The sequence below is a fragment of the Oncorhynchus tshawytscha genome, linkage group LG02 (assembly GCF_018296145.1).
Source record: "Oncorhynchus tshawytscha isolate Ot180627B linkage group LG02, Otsh_v2.0, whole genome shotgun sequence".
NCBI classification, from domain to species: Eukaryota; Metazoa; Chordata; class Actinopteri; order Salmoniformes; family Salmonidae; genus Oncorhynchus; species Oncorhynchus tshawytscha.
The window spans coordinates 58,730,427-58,749,295 of record NC_056430.1 but is presented as its reverse complement, the minus strand read 5'-3'; the positions used below and the strand labels follow the sequence as shown (position 1 = coordinate 58,749,295).

Here is an 18,869-nt window from a genome sequence, read left to right as displayed (position 1 = left end):
AGGCATGAGTACTGCAGATGTGGCCAGGACAATAAATTGCAATGTCCGTACTGTGAGACGCCTAAGACGGCGCTACAGGGAAACAGGACAGACAGCTGATTGTCCTCGCAGTGGCTGAGAGAGGCTGGACTGAGGGATTGTAGGCCTGTTGTAGGCAGGTGCTCACCAGACAACCGGCAACAACGTCGCGTATGTGCACAAACCCGCCGTCGCAGGAACAGACAGGACTGGCAAAAAGTGCTCTTCACTGACGAGTTGCAGTTTTTCGTCGAAGAAATTAGCGATACACCGAGAGCCTGTACTCTGGAGTGGAATCGATTTTGGAGGTGGAGGGTCCATCATGGTCTGGGGCGGTGTGTCACAGCATCATCGGACTGAGCTGGGACACATTATTCAATTTCTGTTAGTCACATGTCTGTGGAATTTGTCCAGTTTGTCTCAGTTGTTGAATCTTGTTATGTTCATACAAATATTTCCACCTGTTAAATTGGCTGTAGTATCATTTCTATTGCTATCTACAGTACCTGTACTATTAGTTCATGTATTTCCCTTGTTAGTCTCGTCTCTTTAGACAGAAACTGCTTTTTATTATTGATGAATATTGAATGGAATGACCTCCTGAAGGTACATTTTAAAGGTATCCCAAACAATAAGTGGATTTGCTGAATCTCTACTGTACTGGGAAAAATTCAGTTAGTAATGATTTTGTCTTAGTTAAGAACATATTGTCCTCCAGTAGACTTTGATTAAATGTCCAATATCCCCGTCCATGTGGAAATTCTGTAAGAGTTATGTGAAGGCCAATTAGATGATGATCCGATTCTCTCTCCTATCAATACTAATTTAACGTTTGATTGATGCAAAATCGAAAGAGACAAGAACGTAGTCAAGATGACTAGCTTGATTAAGTCTCCTCCATGTGTATCTCATTAGGTAAGTAAGGGTTTCTTAGTTTCCAAATATCCCCTCTTTCTTAATGTGTCCATAATATTTGTGATATCCTTGAGAGCACGGTGATGATAGTTAGTACAGTGATTTCCTTTACGGTCCATTGAGTCTCCCACCATAATGATTTGGTGTAAATATTTTCAAAGAATTATAGATCATCCTGATTTGGACCATATAGATTATATGAGCCAAATCTATTTTTCATTGACTTTAATTTTTAAAAGGATCCATCTTCCTTGCGAATCATTCCTGACTATTTGCACATTCGGATCAACATTTTTGTTAATTAATATCACACCTTTTGAGCTCCTTTGTCCATGACAGAAAATGTTCACCACCCTGTTCCTTTTTCCACGCAACTTCATCTAAGTATGTAGAGTGAGTTCCCTGTAAACAGTATGTTATATTCCTTTTAGCTACGTAAAGACTGATCTTTTTTCTTATGTGCTAAGCCTTTACAATTATAACTGGCTATACTTATTTCACACCTTACCATAACTAGGTACTATTCTCAGTCTACATTTACCATAATTAGTGCTTGTAAAGTTACTGCCATTAGAGGTATGATATTTTTTTTATTTTACCTTTATTTTACTAGGCAAGTCAGTTAAGAACAAATTCTTATTTTCAATGACGGCCTAGGAACTGGGTTAACTGCCTGTTCGGGGGCAGAACGACAGATTTGTACCTTGTCAGCTCGGGGATTCGAACTTGCAACCTTCCGGTTACTAGTCCAACGCTCTAACCACTAGGCTACCCTGCCGCCCCATTTCAAATGTCAGATGTTTAGAATTCAAGAAAGAGGTTCTAGCTATATATTTTTTTATTCCCTTGCCTGTGAGCCAATGCCACAGATGTTAGAAAATTAAGTCAAGATATTATGTGTGTAGTAGTTGTGATATTGGATGTGAGAGTGTGTATGAATTCTGGATAAGAGTAAGAATATATAATGTGTGATGTCTGAATAAATAATAACCCGGCCAATTTCTGTGGCTGAGTGTATGTGTGTAACATGAAGTGAGTATTGCCTTAATATTCAGGATAATAATTGTAATCTATATCATATCACCAGCATAGTTGCATCATTATACAGCATTTCCATAGCAATTGCCGTTTCACATGATTATGAGAGACCTTTGCTTTGCTATAGAGACGGCTTCACTACATTACAAATGCTTTTCACTGTAAGGTCTACCTACACCTATTGTATTCTGTGCATGTGACAAATAAAATTTGATTTGAACTCAAATCTTTGAAGTTGTTGCGTTTTATATTTTTGTTCAGTGTACTGTAAATGAACGAGACGATGTGGATGACAGCAAGTAAGAGAACATGGGTAAGCTTGTTATCAAGGCAAAGGGTGGCTACTTTGAATAATCTCAAATATAAAATATATGTTGATTTTTAACTTTTTGTTTTGTTTACTACATGATTCCATATGTGTTATTTCATAGTTTTGATGCTCACTTATTCTACAATGTAGAACATAGTAAAAATAAAGAGAACCCATGGAGTGAGTAGGTGTGTCCAAACTTTTGACTGGTACTGTATATACTGTATATACGTGCTTTTGACTGGTACTGTATATACGTGCCGTGTCCAACCAGTCCAACCATTTCAGAGTTTCCTAGTTCCAACTAGCACACGAATGCCGCATGACATTAAGCGAGGGGAGAGATATGACACTATAGAGTACCACAGCGTGAGTCATATCCATAAAAATCACCTTGTCTGAGAGACATTTCCATGGTTATCAGGACGACACGCCAGGGTAAGCCTACACGAAACACAGCACTTATTTTAAGTTTCTCTAAAATCCCCTATGGAAAAAATCAATGGTGGAACCATTTCCCTGTTTCACCTCTAGCTTTTGTGGGTATTATGACACCACTGGGGCTCTATGCTGATAACGTTTGTAACCTCTAGCATATACATTCCCACTATGCATGTATAATAGGAAACAAAGTAAATTATATTGTGCTAACTGTATTAAGTTAAAGCAAGCATTCAGACCAGCCTTTTTGATTGAACTTCCCTAAACTACATTACATTGTACCTGGATTTCGATGCTACTGTGGACATCCCTCTTTTCAATATGCTGTCAGGGGGGTGGTAGAAGCCACATCCCAGCACGGTGAAACAAGGAGGAGTTTATTGTTGCCAGGTGGGATTAAGCTGCGGTCACAATTTTGTGGGAAATTGGTATTTAACATATGATTGGATGAATCCATTTGAAAGGCCCTCCAACTGGTAATTACTGGGAAACTCGTTTATCATCGCCAATGGGTGGGTGGATGCTTATGCCTCTCATATTCTAGTCGGAACTAGGAAACGCTGAAATTTACGATTTGCTAACTGGTTGTAGTTATACATATGCTGCTTTCACCGAATTAGCAACTCGGAAATGTCCGTGTTTTCTAGTTCCGACTAGCATGTGAACGCGCCTTAAGCACCCACTTCTATCACATGCCTAGTTAAATAAAATAAAAAATTAACATGCTCAACTCTGTTGTTGACAAAGGAAAATGACCTCTATAACCAACCTGCACTCAGGGGTAGTAAATGTAAATCCGGAACATTCCAATTATTATATGTTACGTTTAGTATGTAATCTATTAATTTGTGGATGTCCATCATCAATTTCGTATGATATATTACAAATTACAATTCATATGATATGTTACGTTTCACAAAACATATATGTTACGAATTCTGATTTGTTGTTGATAACCTTAGCTAGGTGGCCGGTGTGGCTAATGCTAACATTAGCTAGGTGGCTAACGTTAGCTAGGCTAGAGGTTAAAAGGTTACGAGTTAGGTTAAAGGGTTAGCTAACATGCTAAGTAGCTAAAAAAGTTGTTGCAAAGTTGCTAATTAGTTCAAATGTTAAAGTTTTCCGTGATGATATTTGAACGGTTGCGAGACTTTCGCGGTATACGCCTACCCATCCACCCTACTTTAGTTTTTGCCTTAAAGGTGCAATATGCAGAAATCGCTCTGCCTTTACCTGGATGCTAAAATTCTAATAGTTCGTCTAATTTCAGTTTGTGACAAAACAAGCAATGTAGAGAATCATTTGACATCTAAACCACTGTGAAATATCTTTTCAAAAACCCCAAATATAGTATTTTCACCTTTTTGAAGCTGGTGTATAAAAACTGAAAGTAAATGATACAAAAAATTATGAACGGGAAGCATTGAAATAGCGCACTTAAAACCCATCTACCTCTTCTTAGACTTGTTTTCAATGAGAATGACAGATCTATAACTCATATTACGTGGATGTGTACACAGAGCATGTGTTGACCAAAAATGCAATCACTGACATTTTCAACCTGTCCCTGACCCAGTCTGTAACACCTACATGTTTCAAGCAGACCACCATAGTCCCTGTGCCCAAGAACACCAAGGTAACCTGCCCAAATGACTACCAACCTGTTGCACTTTGAAAGGCTTGGTCATGGCTCACATCAATGCCATCATCACAGAAACCCTAGACCCACTCCAAGTCTCCCCTATTTTCCTCTCTGTTTCCCTATTTTTGTTCTCCTTTATCCTTGCCATTATGTTCCTTTTTTGGTTAATTTTTTTTCCCAGTTTCAAACTTGCACAATACCAAAAGTTTTCAGAAATCCAACAGATCCACAGATGACGCAATCTCTACTGCACTCCACACTGCCCTTTCCCACTTGAAAAAAAGGAACACCTATGTGAAAATTCTGTTCATTGACTACAGCTCAGCATTCAACACCATAGTGCCCTCAAAGCTCATCACTAAGCTAAGGACCCTGAAACTAAACACCTCCCACTGCAATTGGATCCTGGACTTTCTGACGGGACGTCCCAGGTGGTAAGGGTAGGCAACAACACATCTGCCATGCTGATCCTCAACACAGGGGCCCCTCAGGAGTGCGTGCTTAGTCCCCTCCTGTACTCCCTGTTCACCCACGACTGCGTAGCCAAGCACGACACGAGCACCATCATTACATTTTCTGACAACACAACGGTGGTAGGCCTGATCACCTACAACTATTAGATAGCCTATAAGGAGGAGGTCAGAGACCTGGCAGTGTGGTGCCAGGACAACAATCTCTTCAACGTTATCAAGACAAAGGAGACGACTGTGGATTACAGGAAAAGGAAGGCAGAGCACGCCCCCATTCTCATCGATTGGGCTGTAGTGGAGCAAGGTCGAGAGCTTCAAGTTACTTGGAGTCCACATCACCAACAAACTATCATGGTCCAAACACACCAAGACAGTCATGAAGTGGGCACGACAATGCCTATTCCCCCTCAGGAGACTGAAAAGATCTGGCATGGGTCCTCAGATTCTCAAAAAGTTTTACATCTGCACCATCAAGAACATGGTTGCATCACAGTTTGTTATGCCAACTGCTTGGCATCAGACCGCTAGGTGCTACAGAGGGTAGTGCGCACGAACCAGTACATCACTGGGGCCAAGCTTCCTGCCATCCAGGACCTTTATACCAGGCGGTGTCAGAAGAAGGCCCTAATAATTGCCAATGACTCCAGCCCCCCTAGTCATAGACTGTTCTCTCTGCTACCGCACGGCTAGTGGTACCGGAGCGCCAAGTCTAGGTCCAAAAGGCTCTTTGGAAGCTTCTACTCCCAAGCCATAAGACTCCTTAACAGCTAATCAAATGCTACCGAGACTATTTGTATTGACACCCCTTTTTCTTTTTACGCTGCTGCTACTCGCTGTTTATTATCTATGCATAGTCACCCCCGCACATTGACTCGGTATCGGCCCGCTGTATATATCGCCTCGTTATTGTTATTTTATTGTGTTACTTTAAAATATATATATATATATTTAGTGAATATTTTCTTAACCAACAATGCAGTTTTAAGAAAAATAAGAGTTAAGGGCTTGTAAGTAAACATTTCACAGTATTTGCCACGTGAAAAATCGGAATTTGGTCGCCCAAAAAGTTTACAATGTTACGGATAGTTTAATAAGACCGGGCCACTATAATAGCATGTTCGGCAGTTACATGCAACAACAAATGAGTATTCATAAAAACGAATCTGTTCATATATTTTTTGTAGTCCAATGTGCATGATAGCTCTAGTTTTAAATTATGGTTGACGCAGCTTGTTTGCCATTAGCCAATCAGCGTTTCTCAACGAGTTGAACGCATGTGAACGCACACAACTCCTATATACCGCTTCACAACTGATGATTACCACCTTCCCTCTTGGTTATGAACGCAGCACTATTATATTCGCAGATCGCGTCACTCGAGTTTGGGTTGGGTTGCAGTCGTTTGTTAATTCAATTGATAGCTTTCCTAGTGGGCAAATGCCCGTAAAGATACACATTCGTCTAAAAATGTTAGTCTTTAATAGATAGATTAAACATGGATTGAAAATTGGATTTAACAGTGGACTATTTCTGCCGTTCTATTATTCACGGCTGCATATTTGTACAAAACCTTTGTTGGGCCAAATGGCCATTTCGATCAGGTGGCCACCGGACTAATCCTGAGAAATTATTTCAAGGGATAGATAGATCGTTGTCATTGAGAAGGGCATTGTTACAATACCCCTGCAACAGGTCTCCAGTAAAGACGACATCAATAATTGTGTAACAGGAGAATGTAAATTAGAGAGGCACTCGTGCGTATAATACACGGGGGCGACAGAAAAAAGGAATAAACTTGATCTGATGTCACTGCTCTGTTGGGTTATCGAATACGTGAGGGATTTGATATCCTCGAATCGAAGATAGCAATAGCCAACGTTGCATGCGATACGGAGCCAATATGATGCCGGTGAGTTATTTTAACAGACTACATGTTCCTTTGATGTTATGATTAATATTTTGATTAGACAAGACAGAATTGTTTAGAATGTGCCCTCTCTCCTTGGGCTATGTTTTATCTAGTTCCTCAGCCTATAGCATCTAGTTCTCTATTATATTGAGACAAAGGCAGGATCTCCACACACAATCTGAGTAGGTTTTTAGCACACTGACAATCAACATGTTGCTGGCAACAGTGGCATACAGTGTAAACAATAGCAGGTTCTGTAAATACTGTATATTTTTGTCATTTAGCAGATTTATGGGAGCAATTAGGGTTAAGTACCAAGGCAATGTCGACAGATTTTAGACCTAGTCATGTCAGGATTCGAACCAGCAACGTTTCGGTTACTGTCCCAACGCGCTTAACCGCTAAACTACCTGCCGCGCTTGTAGCCTTCACTTTTCAATTAATCCCTGGCTGCATTAATGACTTTCAGTAAACCCAGTCTTCCAATCCAGGGTAATAATACAGGACAGGATTGTTTGTAACCTTACGTTTGAATACCCCACATCTTGGCGAATTATGGGCTTCCTTGACCAGAGTGTTGTATGCAACATTAGGGTGATTAACAATAGTGGAATCGTAGGTTTGCCTTCAAAATAAAAGACCACCATTGAAACTGATGAAAACCGATAAACATTGTGGAATCATTGTACTAGATACTGCTAAACAAAGATGGAGTGTTATATAAATTCAACAAAATACAATAACTAGTTAATTTGACACAAAAGTAAAAATCAGTTGAAATTGCACTGCGGATGTATAGACTTCAGAATTGCACTGGGGGCATACATATATTTTTTATATTTAACCAGGCAAGTTGGTTTAGAACAAATTCTTATTTACAATGACGACAGTGGGTTAACCGCCTTGTTCAGGGGAAGAAATACAGATTTTTTTTACCTTGTCAGCTCAGGGATTCGATCTTGCAACCTTTCAGTTACTGGTCCAATGCTCTAATCACTAGGCTACCTGCTGTAATGTTTGGATTCCAAAGCTATACGATACTACAGATAGCAAGTTAATTATCTCATATCTCGGAAAAGATGTGTAGTGTTGTACTTCTTGTTGATGAAATTCGTGCTAATGTTAAGTTTTTGAGTTTTTACCGCCTATAGACTCATTCATTCCTTGACTGAGAGCGCTTCTTGTCCCAGAATCGCCCAGAATGCACCTCATGGCCCATTGACGTAGCATGGGCAACGTTTCCCATCTCAAAGTATATCTGCCGTTGCGAATGTCAAACTCCACTCTGTGAGGCACATCGATCTGCAGGTTAAGATTGTTGACTCCTAAATTGATAGTGCAGTTTGTTTAGGCAATTTTACAGCAAACTAGCTTCTTTACATGCTGATATTTCTTTGGTATTATTGTGTGTAGCTACGTTTGCTAGTTAGCTATCTAGCCAGACAGTCAGCCCATAGAGAGCATTGCATTATGGATTTTATAAACGACTTGAGATGCCACAGATTTCCACTAATGATTTTCATTATTGCTACCAACCTTACTATAATGCCAAAGTTAGACATTTGTTCACAAAAATATTGTTTTCACAGATTTGTTTTTTGAAAACTGTAAATTTAAAGGAATGAGTGGTTTGGAAGGAAAAATCCACTCCAATCTCACCAGTCAACCTACTATCTGTTTATTGAACATGTACAGCCTTACCTATGGATCCTGGGTTCATGAAATGGGGTTCCAGCCTACTCCGTGACACTCACAGATTACAATTCTAAAGAGTATGCACAAATATTAGTGTCGTAGCGCTTATTGTGGGACTTTATTTTCTCTAGTTTCATCTGTTTGCATCAGTTTCAATGGCAGACTTTTATTTTGAAGGTGAACCACCGATACCACTATTGTTGCTCATGCTAATGTGGTTCAGAAATTCCATGTGTTCTCTGAATGTCTAGCTATCAGGTTCTGCTTTCCTTATCATACCTTATGACATTTCAGAAATTAAAGAATGGTTTAAAATCATGCAGCATGCATATGAGGTTAACTGCCAGTTAGGCTACTACACCTTATTTAGCCAGAAAAACTTAAATGGACCACACACACACAAGTAAAATCCCAATTTAAAGGTTTGTGGTTGTCTGACACAAACTAAGTGTATTCTGTCCATACACAACATTGTTGATAACATGGTGATAATGTTTTTGACCATTGCCTTTTTGTGTATGGACAAAATAAAAAACCTGCCTCCCGAGTGGCACCGTGGTCTAAGACAGTGCTTGAGGGGTCACTACAGCCCCAGGTTTGATCCCAGGCTGTCACACAACCGGCCGTGACTGGGAGTCCCATAGGGTGGTGCACAAATGACCCAGGTTAGGGGAGGATTTGGCTGGGCAGGATTTCCTTGTCCCATCACTCTCTAGTGACACCTTGTGGTGGGCCGGTGCCTGCAAGCTGACTTCGGTCTCCTGTTGGATGGTGTTTCCTCCAACACACTGGTGCGGCTGGCTTCCGGTTAAGTTAGCAGTGCGGCTTGGCAGGGTCATGTTTTGGAGGAAGTATGGCTCTCGACCATAGCCTCTTCCGAGTCTGTAGGGGAGTTGCAGCGACGGGACAAGACTGTAACTACCAATTGGGGAGAAAAAAAGCTCCTAAAAATGTAAACTGTTTGTGCCCATTGAGAATAGCCTATTTCACTTATGGAAAGTCATAATTCATCATTACATGCTGACCACACCGCTCACGTCGCAAAATAAATGTACACATACATGTTATTCAATCATATCCCAGAACAAATTGGCTAGCAACACCAATCAAGCTAGCTAAATTGCCATCAATGTTTAATGCTTTTCGACCTGTCCCCAAATTAATATAATTGGTTCAGAGCTTTTGATACTTCAACCTGCGTGTCGTGATCAAACTATCATTTTATTATGGATTTTTTGTTGTTGATTTTGACCCCTTTTTTCTCCCCAATTTCGTGGTATCCAATTGTTAGTAGCTACTATCTTGTCTCATCGCTATAACTCCCGTACGGGCTCGGGAGAGACAAAAGGTTGAAAGTCATGCATCCTCCGATACACAAAACAACAAAGCCACAATGCTTCTTAACATTCAACCCGGAAGCCAGCCGCACCTGGCAACCTTAGCGTGCACTGCATGCGTGTTCCGTGGTCCGTGATGAGTCAAGGATATCCCTACCTGCCAAGCCCTCCCTAACCCGGACGGTGCTTCGCCCCACGGACCTCCCAGTCGCGGCTGGTTACGACAGAGCCTGGGCGCGAACCCAGGGTCTCTGGTGGTGCAACTGGCAGTACAGCACCCTTAACCACTGCGCCACCCGGGAGTCCACAATATCATGGATAGTCAGTCCTTGAATCCATATCTCTGTCTAGCTTTTCACCAAAACAGAGACAGGGTGTCCGCTTTGTTATTGTTTCAACTACAGATTCTAGTTTTAAAGGTAAAAAAGCAAATAAGACAATTTTTTAGAGAAATGTATGAAAATAAATTTAACAATAGTTTGACAAATCGGTAAGCTTTGAAATAATATCAAACTCAATTGTTGATATTTTTCAGTGATAAAGATATGGATGTCTCATGGTAAATTATGCAACATGGGTCAATTTCGAGCGCCTCTATCGCCTGAATGTTTTGTCATTCATGTCCAAAAAGTCACTTTTTGACCACTTCTACCGTGGGAAAATGTGAATGGAAGGTTTCGTTCAAATCAAAAGGGGTGCTGTCAAAAAGTGATTGAATTCATATAGAACATCCCAGCTTACAAAATGTAACCCTTATTGGGATTTTCTTTATACAACGGGTGGTTCCATCTGACTGCGCAATCCACTGTCTCACCTGCCCAGTCAGGCAATTTATAAACTTGCCATTGACTCCAGGTAAATGCACATTGGAGTGCAAACTGTTTAGGTGCAGATGATGCATACTTTGGTTGAGTGCACCCATTCATAGCAGTCTCAGGCCCTTACATCGAGAGTAGAATGTATACAATGCATAGTCGTATGAGAGGTAGTGTGAGCCTCAAATCTTACCCCACACCCAGAGCATGACTGCTGTAACCAGTAAATAAGAATGTCTTCTTAACCGACTTACCTAGATAGATAAATAAATACAAATAAAAACCACTCTTGGGTTTGAGACTTACAAGATCGTCTTTGTGTGCTGCAAGAAAGTGACTGAATTTGTTTATAAAACTGTACTATGTGAAACAAAATACAAACTAACATTCATATAAATTGAAACAGGCTTTCCTGCATTGCTCTAATCTTTGTCAGTCGTAACCTGGATAGGTTTCTATGTTTAGATGTTCCATGTGGTGGGTGCAGTGTTCCACACACAATGGGCACAATGGTATTCTATTATTAGCTGGTCTGCAGAATGGTAAATCCAGATATTATCTAAGCTCTTGAGTGTGTCACTTGTTTGGCTCCCTTGAGGTCCGGTGTTTCCAAGTGAGGATTTACTGTCCTTCTAGTCCTTGGACATGGTAGAGTACATGATTATTACTGTGTAACAATATACCTGAGTGGTGTGTAAATTCGAGCCAACATGTCATCCTCAACAACATCTAAACGTTTTCCCCATTCTTGTTCAACCAGACACTGATCTTTAAAAGCAATCTTGACTAATGAGTGGATGACATATCTTGACAACAGTTGAACCTAGTGAAGAAGAGGACAGTTGCCTTATCAGTTGTGTAATTTTGCTAGTTAAACATGGGTTGGAAAGTAGACACAAAACAAGAAGTACAGCTATTTGAAGAACAATGACCCTGCATTGTTAAACTGTAATGACGGTGAGCGAAATATAACTCAGCATGTCTGTTTGTTCCTCTTGGGAGCCCTATAGTGTTGGCCCAACATCTTGTGTTTCTTTATATAGGTTGAGATCCTGGAAACTTAGTGTTAGCCCTGGTGGAACTCATAAATGTGGTGCTTAGGCTAAATCTATTTCAGGCTGTTCCATCATGTGGTTATGTGAACGGAGAATAGATTTTTACTCAACTTGCAAGGACCTCCTATCTTCAAGTGATTATTTAGCATAGTCAGGGGTGGTACAGATGGGGGTAAATAAAAGATTAGTTTATAGGCTACACCTAACTTTGTTTTCTTGTTCCAAATATCATTGATTACTATTGTTAAACTCATCTCACACCTGAGGTTACAGAGTGCCTTTGCAACTGTTACCACTGTGACCAGTAGCAACCACACAGACAGACACATACATACACACACTCTTTCTGCTGCTACATTTAGGCTACTTCTAAATTCATTAGGCGATTATTCAAAAGTACTGCTCCATGGCTGTGGTGGAGATTTACAATGACATTTCCCATTGTCCCAAATGCCTATGTCAAAATGTAAACATTTCAGCGACTGGGTTGTGTTTGCTTTCACCCAGTACTGTTTTTCTGCTCCCAGAGTAACGCTCAGCACAGTGGGGGTTGGGAACAGGGGGAGGGTTGCTACTGCTACGCTGATTCAATAGTAAAGTCACGTGAGCTTGGCCATATGGCCTGGGTCCAGGCCGCAGCTTAAAAACATTGGGAGCTGACCGGCGGTGGCGGCTCGCAAGCCTATCCCAATCTGCCAACATTTTATTAAAGATCCACACAACCACAAGTCAAGGGTTAGTGCTAATATATTTTTTTAAAACATGGAATGGAGAAAAGGATACCGCTTTAACTGAAAAGGTCCCTGTTTCAAGAGGGAACACAACAGTACTTTGAAGTTGGAATCCGTAGGATGGCTTTGCCCCGATGATGCATGTATTGACAGATGCTCATTTGTTGTATGCTGTTATTGGCTTGAATAATTAATGACTCCAGTGGGTTGGATTACTCCTGTAGCTTGTAACTGCCATCACAGCAAACTTGACTCTCTATTTCCAATTAATTAGCTTTCAATTTGTGTCCGTCATGGTATATCGACAATTCACTCAACCTGTTTAACCAAATGTAATGGTCAGTTGGTCCGATAACAACTTGCGTGTGTCATTTCAACTTGTTCTCTTCCCATGCCTACTTTTGAGCACTTCAGCATTTTTAGCACCACAGCACAATGACTCACCAAGAATGAATGTCACAAAAAAGGTTATTTTGATTTCCTCAAGGCGTCTCATGCAAAGTTGTTTTTTGGAAGAAATTTGCAGGCGCAAGAAGGGCTTTGTCAGTAATTAGATTTTGGATTAAGACCACCATCCATGATTCATTTAGTCTATCCCTATCAACAGTGATGTTGAAATTTGTTAAGAGAATGTGTTATAGATTCTCTAGTCCGAGTCATCGCGGTCAAATACCTGACGCCTATGTTTATGTCACCTAATAACAGAGGAACAATTTGCAATTACAGCTAATCTTTCCAAAGATCTCATAGCACTTAGCTCATCACCTTATTCTCCACCAAATAGAATCCCTATTGCTAATGACGTTTGTTCTCAGTCACACTGATGCGCAATTAATGAGAAGCTTAGCCTCATCGATCTCATTAGATGCCCCACACTGTGAAACATTTTATTTTATTTTTTACCACAGACTAGACCTCGCAGGCCAATGTCTGATCAGAATAGTGTTAAGTTGCCCCAGACACTCATCATGGGTCAGTTTTGCATTTTTAGGATTGGGGGAGGGGATGCTGATCCTACATATGTACTTAGGGGAAACTTCACCCCCAAGCTATCTGATCTGTCTGAATAGAAGGGCGATGTTGTGTTATTAGGGCTGCTCCCATACGCAAAGTCAAAGTGCTCTGCCTTTCCCCTGTGTGAATCAGGGGAATTGTATTCAATCAATCCGCCTGCCATAAGTGTTTATATAGAATCTATCCATAGAATTAGAATGGATTGTTTTCAATTCCATTGTGGCTTTATTAATACAACTACTGCCTATGCACACGTCTTATTCTGAAAACTGGAATTATCAGTATGTGGGGGCTACCTGGAATACAGTGTAGCCTAAGGGACAAATTCTCTAACAGGAAGTAAAGTATTCTATTCTACTTCTGGTTCTCCAAGATATACCGTGGAGTCTAAAATTATTGACACCCTTGATAAAGTTTAGCAATAATAACTGTATAAAATAATTTGTACTAATACAATTGCTTAGAGAAAGAGATTTTGTTTAACAAGTCATATTATTTTTTAGGTAGGGGTGAAGTTTATTGACACCCCTAAAGATTCTTATAAATACAAATAGTCAAAAGTTTAGTATTTGGTCCCATATTCCTAGCACGCAATGGCTACATCAATCTTGTGACTACAAACATGTTGGATGCATTTGCAGTTTGTTTTGGTTGTGTTTCAGATTAGTTTGTGCCCAATAGAAATGAATGGTAAATAATGTATTGTCACTTATTATAAATAAGAATAGAATATGTTTCTAAACACTTCTGCATTAATGTGGATGCTACCATGATTATGCATGATCCTGAATAATGAGTGAATAATGAGTGAGAATATTAGAGGGGCTGGAGGCTGCATTTATTGTAGCTGGGTATTTTAACAAAGCAAATTAGAGATCAATGTTACCTAAATGTTATCTGCATATTGATTGCATGACACAAAGGGCTAATACTCTCAACCACTACCACTCTAACTTCTGCGACGCATTCAAAGCCCTCCCCTGCCCTCCCTTCGGCAAATCCGACCACGATGCCATCTTGCTAGTTCCGGTTTATAGGTAGAAACTCAAACAGGATGTACCAGTGACGAGAACCATTCAACGCTGGTCTGACCAATCGGAAGCCAAGCTCCAAGATTGTTTTGATCACGCGGACTGGAATATGTTCCAGTCGGCCTCGGAGAACAACATTGATTTATACACAATAAATAAGTGCATTGGAGATGTCGTACACACTGACTGTTAAAACCTACCCTAACCAGAAACTGTGGATGGATGGCGGCATTCGCAAAAAACTGAAAGCGCGATCCACCACGTATAACCATGGAAAGAGGTCTGGGGATATGGTTAAATATAAACAGTGTAGTAATTCCCTTCGCAAGGCAATCAAACAAACAAAATGCCGGTACAGGCATCCCTTCGCAATTCAACGGCTCAGTTATGAGACGTATGTGGCAGGGTCTACACGAAATCACTGACTACAAAAACAGCCACATCACGGATACCGACGTCACGTTTCCAGACAAACTAAACACCTTCTTTGCCCGCTCTGAGGATAATACAGTGCCACCGGTGTGGCTTGCTAACAAAGACTGTGTGACTTACATGAGAAATAGATTTAAACGTGTTAATCCTTGCAGGGCTGCTGGCCCACACGGTATTCCTATCCGCATCCTCAGAGCATGCGCAGGCCAGCTGGCTGGTGTGTTTACGGACATATTTAATCGCTCCCTATCCCAGTCTGTTGTCTCCATATGTTTCAAGATGGCTAGCATTGTTCCTGTACCCAAGAAGGCAAAGATAACTGAACTAAATGACTACTGCCCCGAAGCCCTCACTTCTGTCATCATGAAGTGCTTTGAGAGGCTAGTCAATGATTATATCACCTCCACCTTACCAGCTACCCTAGACCCACTTCAGTGGACTTTCTGATGGGCTGCCCCCAGGTGGTGAAGGTAAGAAGCAACATCTCCACTTCACTGACCCTCAACACTGGGGCCCCGCAAGGGTGTGTGCTCAACCCTCTCCTGTACTCCCTGTTCTCCCACGACTGCGTGGCCATGCACGCCTCGAACTCAATCATCAAGTTTGCTGACGACACAACAGTAGTGGGCTTGATCACCAACAATGACGAGACAGCCTACAGGGATGACGTGAGGGCATTCGGAGTGTGGTTTCAGCAAAACAACATCTCACTCAATGTCAACAAAACAAAGGAGATGATCGTGGACTTCAGGAAACAGCAGAGGGAGCTCCCCCCTATCCACATCGAAGGGTCAGTAGTGGAGAAGGTGGAAAGTTTTATGGTCCTGGGCGTACATATCACGGACAGACAGACAGTGTGGTAAAGAAGGCACAACAGTGCCTCTTCAACCTCAGGAGGCTGAAGAAATTCGGCTTGTCACCAAAAGCGCACACAAACTTCTACAGATGCACAATCGAGAGCATCCTGGCGGGCTGTATCACAACCTGGTACCGCAACTGCACCGCCCTCAACCGCAAGGCTCTCCAGAGGGTTAAACTTGGTTGTGCTGCTGTCTGCACAACGCATCACCGGGGGAAAACTACTTGCCCTCCATGACATCTACAGCACTCGATGTCACAGGAAGGCAAAAAAGATTATCAAGGACAACAACCACCCGAGTCACTGCCTGTTCACACTGCTATCATCCAGAAGGCGAGGTCAGTACAGGTGCATCAAAGCTGGGATACAGAGATTGAGAAACAGCTTCTATCTCAAGGCCATCAGACTACTAAACAGCAATCACTAACTCAGAGGCTGCTGCCCACATTGAGACCCAATCACTGGACACGTTAACAAAATGGCTTAAGAACAACAAAGTCAAGGTATTGGAGTGGTCATCACAAAGCCCTGACCTCAATCCTATTGAGAATTTGTGGGCAGAACTGAAAAAGCGTGTGCGAGCAAGGAGGCCTACAAACCTGACTCAGTTACACCAGCTCTGTCAGGAGGAATGGGCCAAAATTCACAACTTATTGTGGGAAGCTTGTGGAAGGCTACACAGAATGTTTGACCGAAGTTAAACAATTTAAAGGCAATGCTACCACATACTAATTGAGTGTATGTAAACTTCTGACCCACTGGGAATGTGATGAATGAAATTAAAGCTGAAATAAATCACACTCTGTACTATTATTCTGATGTTCCACATTTTTAAATAAAGTGGTGATCCCAAGACAGGGAATTTTTACTAGGATTAAATGTCAGGAATTGTGAAACTGAGTTTAAATGTATTTGGCTAAGGGGTATATAAAACTTCCGACTTCAGCTGTAGGTAGTTGGGAATTGTTTGATTATTTGTTAGATATTACTGCACCGTTGGAACTAGAAGCACAAGCATTTCACTACGCTCGCGTTAACATCTGCTAACCATGTGTGTGTGACCAATAAGATTTTAATTTTTATTTGATTATTCAGAATCATGGTAGCATCCACGCTAATGTAAAAGTGTTTAGAAACATATTATATTGTTATTTACAATAAAAGTGACTAAAATGACACAATACATTAATGACTATGTTTTGTTTAGCTTTTTTTCTCCCAATTTCATTACGATCTTGTCTCATCGCTACAACTCCCCAACGGGCTCAGTAGAGGTGAAGGTCGAGTCAGGCGTCCTCCGAAACATGACCCGCCAAACCGCGCTCCTTAACACACGCCCGCTTAACCCGGAAGCCAGCTGCACCAATGTATCGAGGAAACACAGCTCTGCTGATGATCAAAGTCAGCTTGCAGGCGCCCGGCCTGCCACAAGGAGTCGCTAGAGCGTGATGAGCCAAGTAATGCCGCCCCAGGCCAAACCCTCCCCTAACCCAGACGACGCTGGGCCAATTGTGCGATGCCATATGGGACTCCCAGTCACAGCTGGTTGTGACACAGCCTGGGATCGAAGCCGGGTCTGTAGTGACGCCTCAAGCACTGCGATGCAGTGCCTTAGACCGCTGTGCCACTTGGGAGGCCCCACCATTCATTTCTATTGGCCACAAAATAATCTGAAACAAAACCAAAACAAACTTTGAAGAGTCACAAGCTCTATGTAGTCATAACTTGCTAGGTATATGGGACCAAGTACTACTACACTTCTGACTACTTTATTTCTAAGAATCTTTAGGGGTGTCAATCATTTTAACCCCTACCTTTTTGAGACTTGTTATACAAAATCTCTTTAAGCAAATGTATACAATTATATAATTTCGCAAAGGGGAAAAGATTTCTGAGGGGAAAAGAACATTCCCCTGTTCTGTTAAAGGCTTGATCATCCACTGCAAGTATGCATCCAAAATGGTAACCTTTTCCCTACATAGTGCACTACTTTTTACCAGATCCCTATGGTTCCTGGTCTAAAGTATTGCCCTACATAGGGAATATGGTGCAATTTCGGATGCAGGCCAAGAGCCAGCAATGATAGCTCCCCTATACATTTGTGTATGGAAATACAAGTGTGCTACTTTGCATGTAATTTGATATTCTGCCGAATTGTTTAAAACAAGTCTTACAAAAGCCATGCATTCAGTGAGTGGTGCCAAGCAAACAGGGACATGCCAAGGAATTAGCATAAGCCCCCAATGTTCACGGCCCCTTTTTTCAGAATTGTAGTTGTAAATAAAGTATAATTATCTTTTGCTCATTATTTAATGATATTTGGGCATTTTCACAGCATTTTTAGGCCTTTTTAGACATCAACTTTTTTTAATGAGCCTTACCAAGTAGGGTGCACTTCATCTCTGATTGTCCTAGATGGCCTCAAGGCTCACTCAGATCTCCCAATGTGCCTACTGCTTCCCATAGCCCTTGACCTATGTGATAAAATGACTGCCCAGTGCAGTGAAACAGAAAATGAAAGCCTACTTCTCTTCACTTTATCAACCTCTGACACCATGCCCCACTTCTGTACCGGTTGAAGCATGGGCTTCCTTAAGACGTGTATTTAGTCCAACGTTTTCATATTACCACTAAATAAATTAATACATTAGTGTACGTGTGGTTTGGTTGATGAACAGCGTTAGTTTAAATACATTTGCTGTTGAGAAGTGTGGTATACAGAGGAACAAGCTGGGATCCACATTTTTCTTTAAGCAGCTTTACAAAGACACAAATAGGATTCAAATCAGCTATATACTGTTAAAGAGCGACTGCCTTTTAAAAAGCAATGCATCCCCTTGCAAATCCCCTATGTGGCATTGATAGGAGTCAAACAGTTATTCTAGTGTACAAAATGTAAATACGCAAATTTTGGTCATAAAGTCAGTCTCGTTTGGAACATCTGTGCGTCACAATGGTTATTTGCCACTCCCCAATGTGTGCATGTCTGAAGGGAGGCCGGAAGTTGGGAAGTGGTCTTTGCGGACATTAATTATCTTGTTTTCTGCAAACAGGAAGTTCTCTGGCTTTGCATGATGATGTCATATGGCGGAGTCTACCTTTAAGAGGGCACATGGCCATGATGTTATCCTAACTCTAATTGCCAGTCTGTGGATTT

General features: G+C 41.3%; 1 protein-coding gene across 6 annotated transcripts in view; it reads left to right on the top strand.

Moving 5' to 3' along the window:
• The first annotated feature begins 2,608 nt into the window (after positions 1-2,608).
• LOC112266200 (apoptosis-stimulating of p53 protein 2) overlaps positions 2,609-18,869 on the top strand; it is a 49,946-nt gene continuing 33,685 nt past the window's right edge. For 3 of the 6 annotated variants that reach the window (XM_042301589.1, XM_042301594.1, XM_042301598.1), the window contains exon 1: positions 6,170-6,743. In XM_042301589.1, coding sequence (XP_042157523.1) covers positions 6,717-6,743 — 27 coding nt within the window. In that variant the 5' untranslated portion in view covers positions 6,170-6,716. Of the gene's footprint in view, positions 2,720-3,137; positions 3,199-6,169; positions 6,744-12,243; positions 12,381-18,869 lie in introns of those variants that run through there. The other 3 variants (XM_042301612.1, XM_042301609.1, XM_042301608.1) reach the window with 3 other exon arrangements.